Below are 15,322 nucleotides of genomic sequence, written 5' to 3' on the forward strand. Positions count from 1 at the left end.
TGATAGGCGTATCCCTCCTTGTGTGCTGAAGTAATGAGTGAAGGACAAACCCTGGTCCAATGATAATTGTACACGTTTTTTTTTTTTTTGAAAAAGTAGGAGGCCTATCACCTTTGGAAGGGGAGCAGATCTGATTTGACTTTTGAACAACTGTATTCTTATAACAGCATTTTCAAGAGTTCATGCTTCATCGAAAACTGAATAAAATTTAACCACACACACACAAAAAAAAAAAGAACCTTTCTAGTACAACCCAGGAACATAAGTGGTGAACCACCCTTAAATCTGCGCTCTTTGGTGTAGATGCAACAGTTCCTCCTTTACTTCAAACCAAATAGCTTTGCCACTCGCTGTTCAAAGGAGAGGTTATCCCTTTCAGCTGGTGTGTTTGACAATAAGCAAAGTAATGAAAAACTATCTTCCTCATTCCTGATCTCCCGAGGCTAAACTCACTAATTTAGCCTTTCGATCCCGTGAAATTAAAACTCTTGATGGACCTTGATGCATATGGAGGTGTAGACCCAAAAGGTTTTTTTCCTTTACCTTTTTTTTATAGACTGAAGTTTTCCTAGCTCCATAGCGGACAGGCCTTAACCTTCTATTTAAGATTAGGAAAAAAGTACCTTCATTCTAACAAATTTAGATATGCATTGACGGAGCCTGGATATATCTTCCCTTTTTATATAGAGTAATCATGAAAAGTACCTTTAATAAAGACCTTTGAACGCAAAAAGTAACGTTAACATTATCGCAAAATTCTCCACCCTTTTCTGAACAGCATGCAAGCAACACTTAATTTTACTTATAAAATTTCTATTCTGCAAATTTTATCATTGCTTGTACGATTATCAACCTGTTGTACTCATCCCTTTCCCAGGTTTCCAATGGTCAAATAAAACTTTGATAAAAATTCTGAAATACTGATTCTTCCTACCCCTAGAAAGGTTCTTAATATCCACTATAATTAGTTTACTCAATTGTTGAATAAACGGGAAAAAAAGGAAAAAAAAAAAGCAAGCCATCTCCAAGTTAGAGTTTGACAAGACTAACTATTCCTAATTCTGCACTAGCTTTCCGGGGAAAACAAATTTTAAAAGCCATACGATCTCTCTACCAACACTTTATATTCATAGTGTACATTGTATCTTCAAGCCAAAATATTTCGGATGAACCATCAAACCTAGTTACAGAAAGTCAAAAGTCTAACCAATTACTCATTGATTTGCAATCAATGCTTTAGCCAACATTGATGGTACATCCTTTCTAAAACAATATCATTAAGGATATTAGTTTAATATAACCAACTTCAGTAGTATTTTCACGATTACTGTGGCATTACACTTTCCTTTGATCCCGACTAATTTATATTTTCCAGTTCATATATTGAAGCTACGTTAAAAAATACAAGTAAAGGGGACATCAGAGAAACTCAAAAACGGTTATCATTCAATTAGTGAACCATATGTCAACCAGAAGGAAAAAAGGTCTCTTTTAGAATCCTAAATGATGTTTCACTATAACTACCTAGTTTGCTTTCATATAGTTCTCTCACCTATTGAGAGGTCACGAAGCTTGTTTCCCTTATTACAAATTTAAGTCTTTTGTTCCAAACCGGAACTAAGTTTAGTAGAAAAATTACTATATCAAGTTTAAATTAAAGCTTGAAAAGTTTTAAGCATATATATATTTTAGTAATTGCTTTTCAACATTGTTCAGTAATAGATTAAGATAAAGCAAATAGAAATTTATTTCAGCAGATTATACAGTTAAAAGTGGCTTCAATCAATTAAATATGAACAAAGACAATCTACTGAAAATTACTGATTCTATTACCCAAATAAATCAAAATTAAAATTTCCCCAAAGTGCTAACTTTTAAAAGTATTTTGTCTGCCAAAATTATCAGAATTTTAGGCAAAACTTTCAGTAATTTTATAGTAGAATAGCTAGTGCTCAATACCATCGTTTCAAAAGAAATTCCACTATAAACCAATTTAGTTCTTTCTAGTTATAACTTACTAGTAGCCTATCAACAGCAATTACTAACAACTATAGTTTGCCAAATGTTCCAAGCCGGTTCAAAAAATTATTGGACATCTCTTAACCCATCATTCATAGACTATCTTGGTAGGATTTACAGTAAATCTTCGACCAAACCAAACTTGTTATGGGTAAAGCGATTTTGGTCCTTATATCATTTAATTCCGAAGCCGCGCCATCCAATCTGAAAAGTGTCCAATATCAGAAATGTTTCTTGTAAAAGTTAAGAATCCCTAAATAATTATTTCTTAAGCCTGTAACGTTCAGTGGTATCAGTATAATAAAAGAAGTCAATTTGGTACAACGAAGCTTACGTTAAAACATGAAATTATATTCAGAAATATAAGATATGGATTAAAAAGAATTTTACATAAGAGGCAAAAGATGTTCGGAACACTTCACTTTTGAAATGTGATTAACAGGCTATAAGTAAAACGCAAAACCTAAATAAAGTACAAAAAGGTTACCACTTACCGAAATTAGACGAAGGGGTTTAAAAGCAAGCCTCCCTGTAGCACACGGTAGACCTTCAATGGTCTACCGTGTGCTACAGGGAACGTCCTCCCGCGATTGGGGGCGCCGCCCCCAATCGGGGAGAACTTGCTTGCTTGGGATTGCAATAAAAAGAACTTCAAATAATACTTGCCTTTTAGTCCAGACTGAAAAATACTTCACCAGCCTCCAGCGTCGTCAACTGTCAGTCTCTGTATTACAGACATGTGGATCTGTACGCACGGATACAGTTAACACCAGCTTCAATAAAGGAAGATTCCGATTCAAATGAGCTTGAAACTTAAAGAGGTAATCAGGTGATCCCAGAAGTTTTTCCTTAATGTACAAAAAGACCGGGAAGTAAGATGGGTACTAAAAATATTCAGTGTACAGAGAAATTATAAACCGGTATGTTAAAACTTTAAAAACCTAAAGTATAAATACCATGTTATAAAAGGTTTCAAGTGACTTTAGTATATGAAATACAATAAATGTAAACGTAAATACCTTGCAAATCAACAGACCTCCCAGAAACACCAAATTATATCAAAGTATTAAAAACTTACACAACGGTAAGTCAACTTAACGCAATTCTTTACTTAACAACTAAACGAACCTCGAGTCTTAACGTACACAGGTTACCACCAACCACCCAACTGTTCTGGTTAACGGCAGGGCAGTCTGAGAAAACTTTGCTATGCCCAGCCAAGGACTCTGAACACAGAGAGGTAGCACCTATAACAGTGTAACTATCACTCGCTTGACCCATTTCTTGAAGGACAAATTTACAAGAGGGCGAGAATAATAACTAGTATGACAAAATTATCGACTTTTTTCGTATAACTACTATGCGTTCTATTTATCATTTACTTCAACTATATAACTCTATTACATTTATGTTGAAATATGTGGAAAAGAGGCGTATGTTTATAATATATATATATATATATATATATATATATATATATATATGCATATATATATATACATATACATATATTTACATATACATACATACATATATATATATATATATATGTATATATATATATATATATATATATATATATATATATATATATATATATATATATATATATATATATATATATATATATATATATATATATATATATATATATGTATATGTATGTATACACACACACACACACATATATATATATATATATATATATATATATATATATATATATATATGTATATATATATTGATTTAAAGTTCTCTGGCATCCTTTATATATATATATATATATATATATATATATATGCTGGATATATTTTCGTTTGATAAGCTTCTTGATCTTAAAATTGATATTTTGACATTAGTTAATAGGACCAGATTACTTCATTCATAGCACGGGTGTAAGTTTTCTCTGATTATAGAGAGTTTGTTTTACTTGTATATAAATTCTGTATGATTCTGTAATCTTTGGAAAAAATAATATGTACACTGAGATAATCCATATCACTGATCATTGACGAGAGAGAGAGAGAGAGAGAGATAGAGAGAGAGAGAGAGAGAGAGAGAGAGAGAGAGAGAGAGAGAGAGAGAGAGAGAGAGAGATCAAACAACCTTAGGAAGTATATGAGAAATTGAAATTTTTTTTCACAGAAATAGGACAATAGCGAGCTAGTCAAGTTGCATGACAGAGCCCGAGTTAATGTAAGATTTTTTCCTTAATCAAAATATTCATAATAAATATGAAGAAAACAGGCAGCAAAAATATATAGCAGCCGTATAGAGGCATGTAATGTGATTCTTTTTACAATTTTATGAAGAAAATTTAGTTATAAATTTTACTTTTATGAAGGAATATAGTAATGATATAGACATTTATACTTTTAATGTTAGGTGTCACAATGTAATTGATAAATCATCATTAATATTTACTGTATATACATCAGCTAGTCACATATGTAGTTTCATTAGGATCATTATCAACACGAAATCCTTGAAATGCTATTAAAGGTTTAAAGGTTACTCATGAATGGCAGAGGCACGAGACAGTGACATTGCCCTGGCAAGCTGGACAATGCCCTACAGACTGACCGTATGTTATATGATCAGCGCCCAAGCCTCCTCTTCCCCCAAGATAGAACCAGGGAGGCCTAGGCAATGGCTGCTGATGATTCAGAAGATAGACCTATAGACTCCCCGATGCCCCCTAACCTTAGCTAACAAGAATGGTAAGGTTGCAGACACTAATGGCTCTAACGAGTCTTAGCGGGACTCGAACCCCCGACTAGTAAACACCAGACAGAGACGTTACCAATCAGGCCACAACGTCAAACAGCATCAAACAAAAAATACAAACTTAAAAGTATGAATTTTTCCTATTTTCATTTTTTAAAAAAATGTGAAACGAAAAATGATAAAAGTCCTTAGGCAATAAATTCACTTTGCCGTACTAAATATTTGCAGAAGTCAGACCACCAACAATACTTTTAGAGCTCTTTAGCATTTCGGATTTTTTCCCCATTTTCCGATTTTTTCCATCAAAGGGATCCTTTTTTAAAAAAGGACGAATATTTTGTAGCCCCAGGTTTCACCTGAAGCTTACTTTAGCTTGTAAAAGGTTGGAACACAGCACTTCAAAGTTTGATTTAATCAGTTGGTTATTCTCCCCCCCCACCCCACCCCACCCCACCCCTTTCTCTCTCTCTCTCACTCTCTCTCTCTCTCTGGCTGAGTAACAATTATCAATAAAAGCATTAATTAATAGCCCTACTCCAGGTGTATTAAAAATAAAACTAAACAAAATGATGCCATCATGAATCTTTCAAGTTTATTTACATTTGATAAATACAATATTACTTAGGATTCCTTCCTTTTGTCTTAATCAAACTGATATATATTCTAAAAGCGTCTGCTGTTGTTCCTACTGCTGCTGCTGCTTCTGTTGTTGCTGCTATTGCTGCTGCTGCTGCTGCTCTTCCTCCTCCTCCTCCTTGCTCCTTCTCCTCCTCCTGGTCAGCTCCTCCTTCAACTCTTGCTGCTGCTCCTGCTCCTCCGGCTGCTCCTGCTGCTACTGCTGCTCATGCTACTCTTGTTGTTATCTGCTCCTGCTCTTGCTGTTCCTGCTGCTACTCCTCCTCCTCCTGCTACTGCTACTCCTGCTGCTGCTGATCCTCCTTCTGCTGCTTCTACTACTTCGGTTGCTACTCCTGTTGCTGCTCCTCCTCCTCTTCCTGCTACTGCTGGTACTCCTGCTCCTCATGCTCCTTCTCGTCATGCTACTCCTGCTGGTGCTGCTCCTCCCCCTGCTACTCCTTCTGCTGCTGCTGCTGTTTCTCCTGCTGTTCCTTCTCCTGCTTCTGCTCTTATTCCTACTACTCCTCATGATGCCTCTGTTGCTACTCCTGCTCCTCTTTCAGATAATCTGAGAATACTTTTGAAATCCCACTCCAACTGCCAAACGTTCCTGGTCCAGCTACTCTCTTGTGGAATTCAAGAAACGCTTGCAAGAAGACAACACCAATTCCACAGTGATCACCTTTCAACAGATACTTTTTTAAGAACCAAAGAATTATGGAATTTCAGTTATTTGTTTTATTATACTAGAAGGACGTCGGAAAGAAAAGATAAAAAGTTTTAATTATACCTTGGTAAAGAAAAATTAAAAAAGTTTCGAAGGGAAGGACTTGATCCAGTGGACTAAATAAGACGAACTTTTTTTTTTTAGTCTCAAGATGAATCGTAATAACATTGCCCACAATAAAATACATTTTTAGATAGTTTTCATGATCAAACCTTTATACTTTATCTCTGAAACATGTGGGAATAAGGATTAAGTTATCACTACTTATAAATCCTAATCAACTGTAGATTAAGTTTTATGTCTTTTACAAATATGGTTTGTTCAGTTCAGTAACATTTCCTTTGAGAAAATAGAGTTCAGGAGATAAAATTTGTTCTAAGGATTCTAGATAATTCAATATAATTTTTACAATTTACAGTAGAAATGATCTGTCCTTTGATTCATTAAGGCGGAGAAATATGTAGTATTCTATTCGGGGTCTTGTGATAATGTGCAGCCAATTATGTCTCGATTATGATGTTACAAAAGCTGATATATTTCTTACCTGGCGGGGGTGGGGGGGGGGGCGCAATCTGTCAAAATGTACTTGAATGATTCAGTAGCATCTATTTCTTTAACTAGTTTTATCAATTAGAGCGTTTTGCATGCAGGACTATTACCAGTAAAATGTGTATGGTAGGGGCACAGTTTATTATTATTATTATTATTATTATTATTATTATCATCTGAGCTACAACTCTATTTAGAAAAGAAGGATGCTACAAGTGTAAGGATTCCAACGGGGAAAATAGTCCAGTGAGAAAAGGAAATAAGCAAATGAAATAAAGCATTGGCTATATGAGAAGTAATGAGTAAAGAAAATCTTTATATCAGTAATAGCGGTAAACTAGATATGTCATATATACTATATGAAGAGACCCATGTCAGTTGGTTCAACATAAAAACATTTGCGGCAAGTTTGAACATCATTCCCCGATTCAACTGCCTGTTTAGGAAGATCATTCCACAATCTCATCACATCTGGAATAAAACCTCAAAACTACTGCACAGTATTAAGCTTTATGATGCAGAAGGCTAGACTGTTAGAACTAACTGCATACCTAGTACTACGTGCAGGATGGCGCAGTCTTGGAAGATCCGAATGCAAAGGATTGTCACTATTATGAAAAATCTTATGCAACATGCAATTAGAACTAAATGATCGACGATGCCAGAGATTGATATCTTGATCAGGAATAACAAATATCACAGACAGCAAGTTTATGTCTAACAAATTAAGATGAGACTCTCCTCAGCTGAAGACTAGACAGGAGAAAAATACTCGAAAGAAGTCAGAATGAAAGAATGAAAAACATTTCTTCAGAATAGAATGACCATCGAAAATCTGAATGCTTTCTCAATAAACCATTTTTTCTGTGCAATTGAAAAAGAAATAGACCGAATATGTTTCTCAAAAATAATTCGCAACCGAGATTAACATCCAAAATTTTAAAGTCGCATAGAGTTAAAGAAACATTATCAATGCAGACATCTGGATGCTGAGGAGCCATACTTAGAATCATACTTTTAGTTTTGTTAGGGTTCAACCTCATGCCCCACGATTTACACCATGCACTAATTTTAGCTTGTTCTCTATAAAGGGATTCAGCAATCTCAGATATAAATTTAGGAGATGGAATTGAGGAAAAGAGAGTAGCATCATCTGCATATACAACGAGCTTGTTTTCTGGTTTATACATTACAATATGAAAAGTAATCGGTTCAAGAACACTATCCTGAGGAACAATAGATATCACACTCCAATACTCACATTGGTGCCCATGAAGAACTACTCTATGTAATCTATTACTTAAACATTCAATAATGATGCTAAAAATAAAACAACATAATCCCAGCTGTTTGGGTTAGGGAGTACTGGATAATAGAGGAAACCTATCATACCTTTTTTGTCGACCAGTGCAAAAGTATATTTTTATTTGATTTTTAAAACTGATTCTTAAACCAACACCCCCCCCCCCCCACACACACACCAAAAAGAAAAAAAAAAAGAATTAATGTGCAATGCTTATTGAATAATGAAAAATTACTTTGGGTTTCTTTGTTGAATACATATATTCAACTTTCAAAACAAAGAGGGAAATGTACATATTTATATGGTTTAGAATAACCTCTTGTGTACTTTGACATTATGCATCAAATATCATAATTATCATTGCTCAGCAAACTAAATTAAGTAACTAGAATACATTTTCATATATTGCCCGAGTTTTCTAAATAACTACCAGCTATCAAAGGACGTAGTTGAATCTATAATTCTATTGAATATTCATGGCTAACTGAACCAAGGTTTACTTGTTATCCTTACAGACAAAATGACGTTAGCCAGAATTTATTTACATACAAGAGCCTGATTATTCCTTTGACGATTCTATTTTGATTAAAGATGAAAGACGTGTTAGAAAAAGTAATTAAAATTGTATTTATACTTATTTTTACCGAGAAGAATGTACTTTCGTCGACTGGCCAGACTTTTCTTTCCCATAGCGAAAACCTTTTTAACTTGAAATTCGGCCAAATTGTGCGTAATCTAGTGCTGAGGAACAAACAACTTAGGAAATGACCATATTATCATTATCATTATCATTATCATTATCATTATCATTATCATCATTATTATTATTACATACTTGCTAAGCTACAACCTTAGTTGGACAAGCAGGATGCTATAAGCCCAAGGGCCCCAACAGGGACAAAAGCCCAGTGAGAAAAGGAAAAAAAGGACAAATAAAATATTTGAAGAACAGTAACAACATTAAAATAAATATTTCTTATATAAACTATAAATACTTTAACAAAACAAGAAGAGAAATTAGATAGAATAGTGTGCCCCAGTGTACCCTCAAGCAAGAGAACTCTAACCCAAGACAGCGGAAGACCATTTTGCTTGCAATATACCGAATTTTCAAACAAAAAATGTAATTTGTTGTAAATTACCACAACATTCTATATCAATATTATTTCAGCTAGTGTGGATTTCAAAAACCTTAGAAAAATAGTTATTTGTTGGAGAATTTCTTTCAATATAACGAAGCAGTTAATAAAAAAGTAAAAACCTTAAATTTTTTTTATCTTAGGATATTTTATAGACAAATAACTCCCGTAAATATAGATTTAAACCCCAAAAAATAATTATTCATGCACAAAATTATGCCTCGCATAGTTCCATGATATTTTGATATAGTTTTCATTAACAAACATAAAAAGAATTAAGGAAAAACGATTAAATGAGTAGTGATTTTGTAAGAAATATCATCTTGAAGAATAATATATAGCCTTTATTAATTTATTTTAGTGCTTCTTCTATAGTATAATCTTTAAATGCAAAAAAAAAAAAAAAAAAAAAATAATAATAATAATAATAATAATAATAATAATAATAAACATCTACTTTTCAATAAACAACATCTGAATTGAAACTAGGTACTAACGTTTAGAATAAATAATGACTAAATTTGAACAAGATAAAATACTCGTCACATTCACCTTATGTGAAAAGTAGTTACATAGTTAATTATCCCTTACCTATCAAACATCGCATAAGCCTGCCAGAATCTAATTTAATCTAATCAGTTGTTAAACGTACAATCCAAACATTATTTTATCTGTTTGACTAATTCCGAAATTGTATTTTCAGTACAAAAGACTCAATGTTAAAAACATGCGGCTTAACGTTATCAAAGATTCAATATCAGAAAAAAAAAGGTTTCTTGTTTCAGGCCCATCACAGGTAATATACGGAAATGATAATGCGCTGCTGTTATTTACCTCCGGACACGAAATCAGGAGGGGGTTATGTTTTCACCCCTGTTTGTCTGTTTGTTTGCGTGAAGAACTTCCTGGGAACAATTTTACTCATGGAGTAGTGAAACTTGCAAGGATTAATTGTTATGTTGAGACGTGAAATTGATTTAATTTTGAAAGTTCTAGGTCAACGATTAAGGTCAAGGTCGAGCAAAAGGTCGAGAAATTAGCTGCCGTGGCGGAGGTCCACGCTCTACTGTGTTATCCTCTACTTCATTCTGTACTTATGCTTCTATTTCCGTTTCAAAGTCTTAGATTATTTTAAGGTTAGGATATCAGGATAAGAATGACTGGAAAGAAACACATCCTACAAGGAAAATGGGGTTTATCAGAATTCAATGCTTATAAAGAGGATACGTACTGTCTTGAAAAGACGGTCTTAAAACTTATAAATAGTAAAGAAGCCAGATCCTTCTGTTTTTGGCAATTTTATGAAAAACGGAACATGAAACAGATAGAAACCACAACAAAAAGGTTAATACCTTCAAGACAGACCTGTTGTATATTACCTTAATGCAGCTCTCAACACTCGGCAATTCTATTCTGGACTATATAGAGAAGAACAGGGTCTCGAGTACCGCTCAAACTCGTTAGTTTCGTTGGTCGCTGCAACCTCACCATCCTTGTGAGTTTAAAGATGGGGGCTTGGGGGAGCCTATAGGCCTATCTGCTGAGTCATCAACAGCCATTGCCTGGCCCTCCTTAGTCCTAGCTTGGGGGAGAGGAGGCTTAGGCGCTGATCATATGTGTATATGGCCAGTTTCTAGGGCATTGTCCTACTCGATAGGACAATGTCACTGTCCCTTGCCCTTGCCATTCATGGGTGACCTTTAAACCTTTAAAACTAGAATCCACTAAGGGGAGCATTGCCATCAGAAAATATCGAACTTCTTTCCTTTCATAGAAGTGTCGTTGAAATGGACATAATGATAATCTTATTCTCTGAGTTTGAGGTAAATCTATTTCACCACTTTAAGTTTGATATGTTAATAAAAATAGAAGCTTTCGTAGTAGAAGTAAAACTGATCCTCATCTCAATATTTTCCACAAATGTCAGTTAAGATTTCTCGATGGCGATAATCACAATTTCCTATAGCAGTAATAACTTCAGTATTTCTTGTAGTACTTAAGTAGAATTCATCTTGTATATCAGTTAGGCATCTCAATTATCTAATTCCCTTTTTACTGATAAAACATATTCTATAGACATTATTAGAAACGTCCCACCGTCAATGGAAATATATCAAGTCCTCAAACTATTTGAAAAAAAAAAAAAATTATCTTCACGATTTTAGTGATAATATTTGGTTCTTAATAACTTATTGGAATTTTAGATTTTTTTTTTAAATAACATTAATTTTCTCTTACTATAAGGATATGTTATATGTAGTATCCTAGCTTAAAATAATATAAATCTACTGGGATATCTGACTTGGAGTTATGATTAAAACTAGACTACTATTTTAGATGGTCATTTGATAATTGGTCATGTTGCTTATAGATTCATGGTTAAAGCTACCCAAAAGAAAAATTTATTTTTTGGAGATCAGAAAAATATAATTTTGATTAAAAGAATACAGATGTAAATTACCCGTAAATAAAAGATATCTTTTACAATTTGATAAATTTACAAAATCTATTTATTTATAAAAGTGTCTCATCTCCTGTGTAATCTTCCCTTCAAGAAAAATAAGGTTTTGGTATTGCAATTGAAAATATAAATGTCTCTCTTCTATCTATTTTTTTCTCAGTAATGTGACAATTCAATTAACAAATCTACAGTATCTCATGTCTCTCATTTATTGAGATTATACGGTGTCCTAAAATTGGGGAACGAGAGAGAGAGAGAGAGAGAGAGAGAGAGAGAGAGAGAGAGAGAGAGAGAGCAAATTTGCATCCTCAATTTACCAAATACCGTAATGGATACAACTAGGGATAATGTATAATACATTTACTCATTTGGTAAATTATTTTTTCATTAAGAAGATTCCTCATATATAATGTTGAAAAGCCTACTAATGGGAAAATAGTAGTCATTTTCGAAAAATTCTCTAAAATACCAATTTGTTTTGATTAATACACGAGAATAGTTACAGATGGCTTCAAACTGTTGGAACCTAGATATATGTCTACTTTAGGCTCTATGGCCTTTGAATATGCGTCCCCGAGACTATATAATAAACTCCCACGAAACATTCGAATGATTGATGACGTTGAGGCTTTCAAGAGGAAACTAAAGACGTTCTTATTTCAAAAATCATACAACAGTGAAGATTTAACATTAAATGAACAATACGTGATCTGAAACGATAAATACTCTGAACGAACAAGGTAAAACGACAGTGGAGGTCCTGTAGAGAGTGGGGTTCCCCTTCAGTATGGGACCGGAAAAGCAGCCATCAAAGTAAGTGAGATATAAGTCTTCTAGTGTGTTTACTGTGATACGAAATAGTTCATTGTCCTCTTTTTACTTCCAGGTGGATTGATGATTATTTTTCTTATTAATTTTACTTTCATGGTGATGTTTCCAGTCTGTGATATTAGTCTTTTGGACAACGTATCAACATTGCTCTTCCGATTAAAGTTCTTAAAACAAAACTCTCGGTGTGTTTGTAAAAGTCCCAATTAGTACTTCACAAAGAGACTGTCTGATGGAATTTGCACGGCAACATTCATTATTGGTTTCCAGGAACTATAGTTTAGTGTACAAAGACACCAAAACCAGTCTTGCTTTTCATGTTAATGTTACCAAAGAGATTCCCTTCTAATGATGATGTGACCAAAAAGGTTTTTTATTTCTTTCATGATTGGGACTAAAGAGAACTATTCTTTTTTATGAATTATCTTTTTTTTCTTATTTTGGTAAAGTAAAGGAGTTTTTTTTATCGTAGATTGCTTACTGACAAATTTTCTAAATGTTTGCTGAAGGTCAGAAAGTGTTCATGGAAAAATAGAGAAAATTAATAAAATACTTTCAAAACACAGAAAGATAGTGTTTTGAAATGTATTATCTCTTTTATAAGAATATGTTGATACAGAACCCTAACGTTATTTTTATCCTTTTCATAAGTTTACAGAAGAACAAAGAACAAAAGCCAAAAATATATCAGACATACATTAAAACCTAATGTAAACTTAACTGATTTTACATCAACATCATCATCAACAATATCTCCTCTTACGCATACAGACGCAAACGACCTCGGTCACATTTCGCAAGTCATCTCTATCTCGAGCTTTTAAATCAATACTTCTCCATTCATCATCTCCTACCTTACGCTTTATAGTCCTCAGTCATGTAGGCCTGGGTCCTCCAACTCATCTAGTGCCTTGTGGAGCTCAGCTGAAAGTTTTGTGAACTAATTTAAATGGAACTGTTATAAACAAATCATCCACAAATAACACAACTTATAACTCGTTAGTTTCTTTGGTCGCTGCAACCTCACTATCCTTGTGAGCTAAGGATTGGGTGTTTGGGGGAGCCTATAGGTCTATCTGCTGAGTCTTCAGCGGCCATTGCCTGTCCCTCCTTGGTCATAGCTTGGATGGAGAGGGGGCTTGGGCGCTGATCATATGTATATATGGTCAGTCTCTAGGGCATTTTCCTGTTTGATAGGGAAATATCACTGTCCCTTGCCTCTGCCATTAATGGGCGGCCTTTAAACCTATAAACCTATAAAAAAGTCACTTTAGAAATTAAATTAGAATACGACTTAGATTTCGGAAAGAATTAGTCGAGCAATACACTCATATCACCTTTCATGTCGTCTTATAACCTTGACTATTTAATTAAATGGAATGGTCTCAGAAATTAAAACTAAGACATGAATGTGTGCAAATCAAATCTGGAGGCATTGTAGTACTTACAGTACACTAACCATGTACTTTCAAAATAATCTCCATGAAAATGTGGACCTATAATATATAGGTTAACGTTTTCATTTGTATTTTTCTTCTTCTTCGCCTTCTTCTTCTTCTTTTTCTTCTTCTTCTTCTTCTTCTTCTTCTTATTATTATTATTATTATTATTATTATTATTATTATTATTACTATTATTCATTACAACGACCTTAATTATACAACACTCCAAAACGTTGAAATTAAAAAAAAAAACAACATAAAAATACAAATAATAAATAAACCTAAAATAGAATAATGGTGAAAATATCTCATAAACCATAAAGAGAGATTTGTATTAAGTGATACCTAAACTAGAAAAAATAGATGTAAATTAACTAGATCAATTAAGAAAAAAAATGAAACTAGTTAAAACTTCAAAGCTCTAAGTACAAGATTGAGATTATAACTTCACAATCTGGTTTCTATAAATAAGGACAGCAATAATTTAAATACATACAAGACTATGAGATAGACTTGTATGAAGTAGAACATGTCTTAAATAGAAAAGCTCTCAGATAGTGCAGACCTCCGACACGGTAGCTTATTTCTCGAAACCATCTTGCCTTTCCCAGAATCAATTTAGGCCGTAGGGGTTAAGGTTAGAGTGAATTCATTCGACCTTTTGTTCAACCATGACCCTGACCTTTGACCTAGGACTTTCAAAATTAAATCTCTTCCACGTCTCAACATAACAATTAATCCTTGATAGTTTCACTACTGAGTAAAATTGTGGGCAGGAAATTGTTCACAAACAATAAAATAAACAAAGAGACAACCGGATAAATAGACAAACAGGGGCAAAATCATAACCTTCTCCCAATTTCGTTGACGGAGGTAAACAACACCGCCCCCTCTCTCTCTCTCTCTCTCTCTCTCTCTCTCTCTCTCTCTCTCTCTCTCTCTCTCTCTCTCTCTCTCTTACAAAAGACTATAAACATAAACATTTCTCCTCGCGGAATCCTTAAGGATTTGAGAGGCATTCACCTTTTTGTTTCCTCAGAATCCTTTATTCTTTTTATGCGAAAAATAATGCGTTAGTAATGAAGAAGAAGAAGAAGAAGAAGAAGAAGAAGAAGAAGCAGAAGAAGAAGAAGAAGAAGAAGAAGAAGAAGAAGAAGAAGAAGAAGAAAAATTCTCCAGACGAAGGCGTTTCTCCAGGGAAGCCTCTAAGAGCTTGTAGTGACACGAACGTGAATAAAGCTGGAAACACGTCGAGAAAAACAAAAAAAAAACTATTTTGATAAAAGAATATAATTTTTCGTCACAAGAAATGATCCTTGTTACACAGTTTATGTTGTTTAGCATTTCCTTTATGTTTAGCCAAGGAACTTTATCTATTCATATTTCTATGTTTCTTAGTTACTTGAACCTTTTCTAGTAATTGACTAGAAAGTTACAATACTATACTTAAACCCTTTATAGTAATTAAATAAAAAGTTACAGGAATATATTTAAACCCTTTCTAGTAAT

The 15,322-nt window shown here is 33.6% G+C and overlaps 1 protein-coding gene across 1 annotated transcript; it reads left to right on the plus strand.

Moving 5' to 3' along the window:
* The first annotated feature begins 5,590 nt into the window (after window positions 1–5,590).
* On the plus strand, window positions 5,591–15,032 carry LOC137642898 (sterile alpha motif domain-containing protein 1-like). Its single transcript, XM_068375763.1, has 3 exons — window positions 5,591–6,038; window positions 10,472–10,577; window positions 14,891–15,032. Exons 1-3 carry the CDS (start codon window positions 5,591–5,593, stop codon window positions 15,030–15,032), a joined length of 696 nt encoding a protein of 231 aa, XP_068231864.1.
* The last annotated feature ends 290 nt before the right edge of the window (window positions 15,033–15,322 follow it).

Source organism: Palaemon carinicauda, chromosome 6, assembly GCF_036898095.1.
Source record: "Palaemon carinicauda isolate YSFRI2023 chromosome 6, ASM3689809v2, whole genome shotgun sequence".
Classification (NCBI taxonomy): domain Eukaryota; kingdom Metazoa; phylum Arthropoda; class Malacostraca; order Decapoda; family Palaemonidae; genus Palaemon; species Palaemon carinicauda.

Coding starts and splice junctions, on each gene's coding strand:
- LOC137642898 (XM_068375763.1), top strand. CDS start 5,591: ATGCTACTCTTGTTGTTATCTGCTCCTGCTCTTGCTGTTCCTGCTGCT. Junction 6,039..10,471: donor AAGACAACACCAATTCCACA/GTGATCACCTTT, acceptor ACCTTAATGCAG/CTCTCAACACTCGGCAATTC. Junction 10,578..14,890: donor GCTGCAACCTCACCATCCTT/GTGAGTTTAAAG, acceptor ATAATGCGTTAG/TAATGAAGAAGAAGAAGAAG.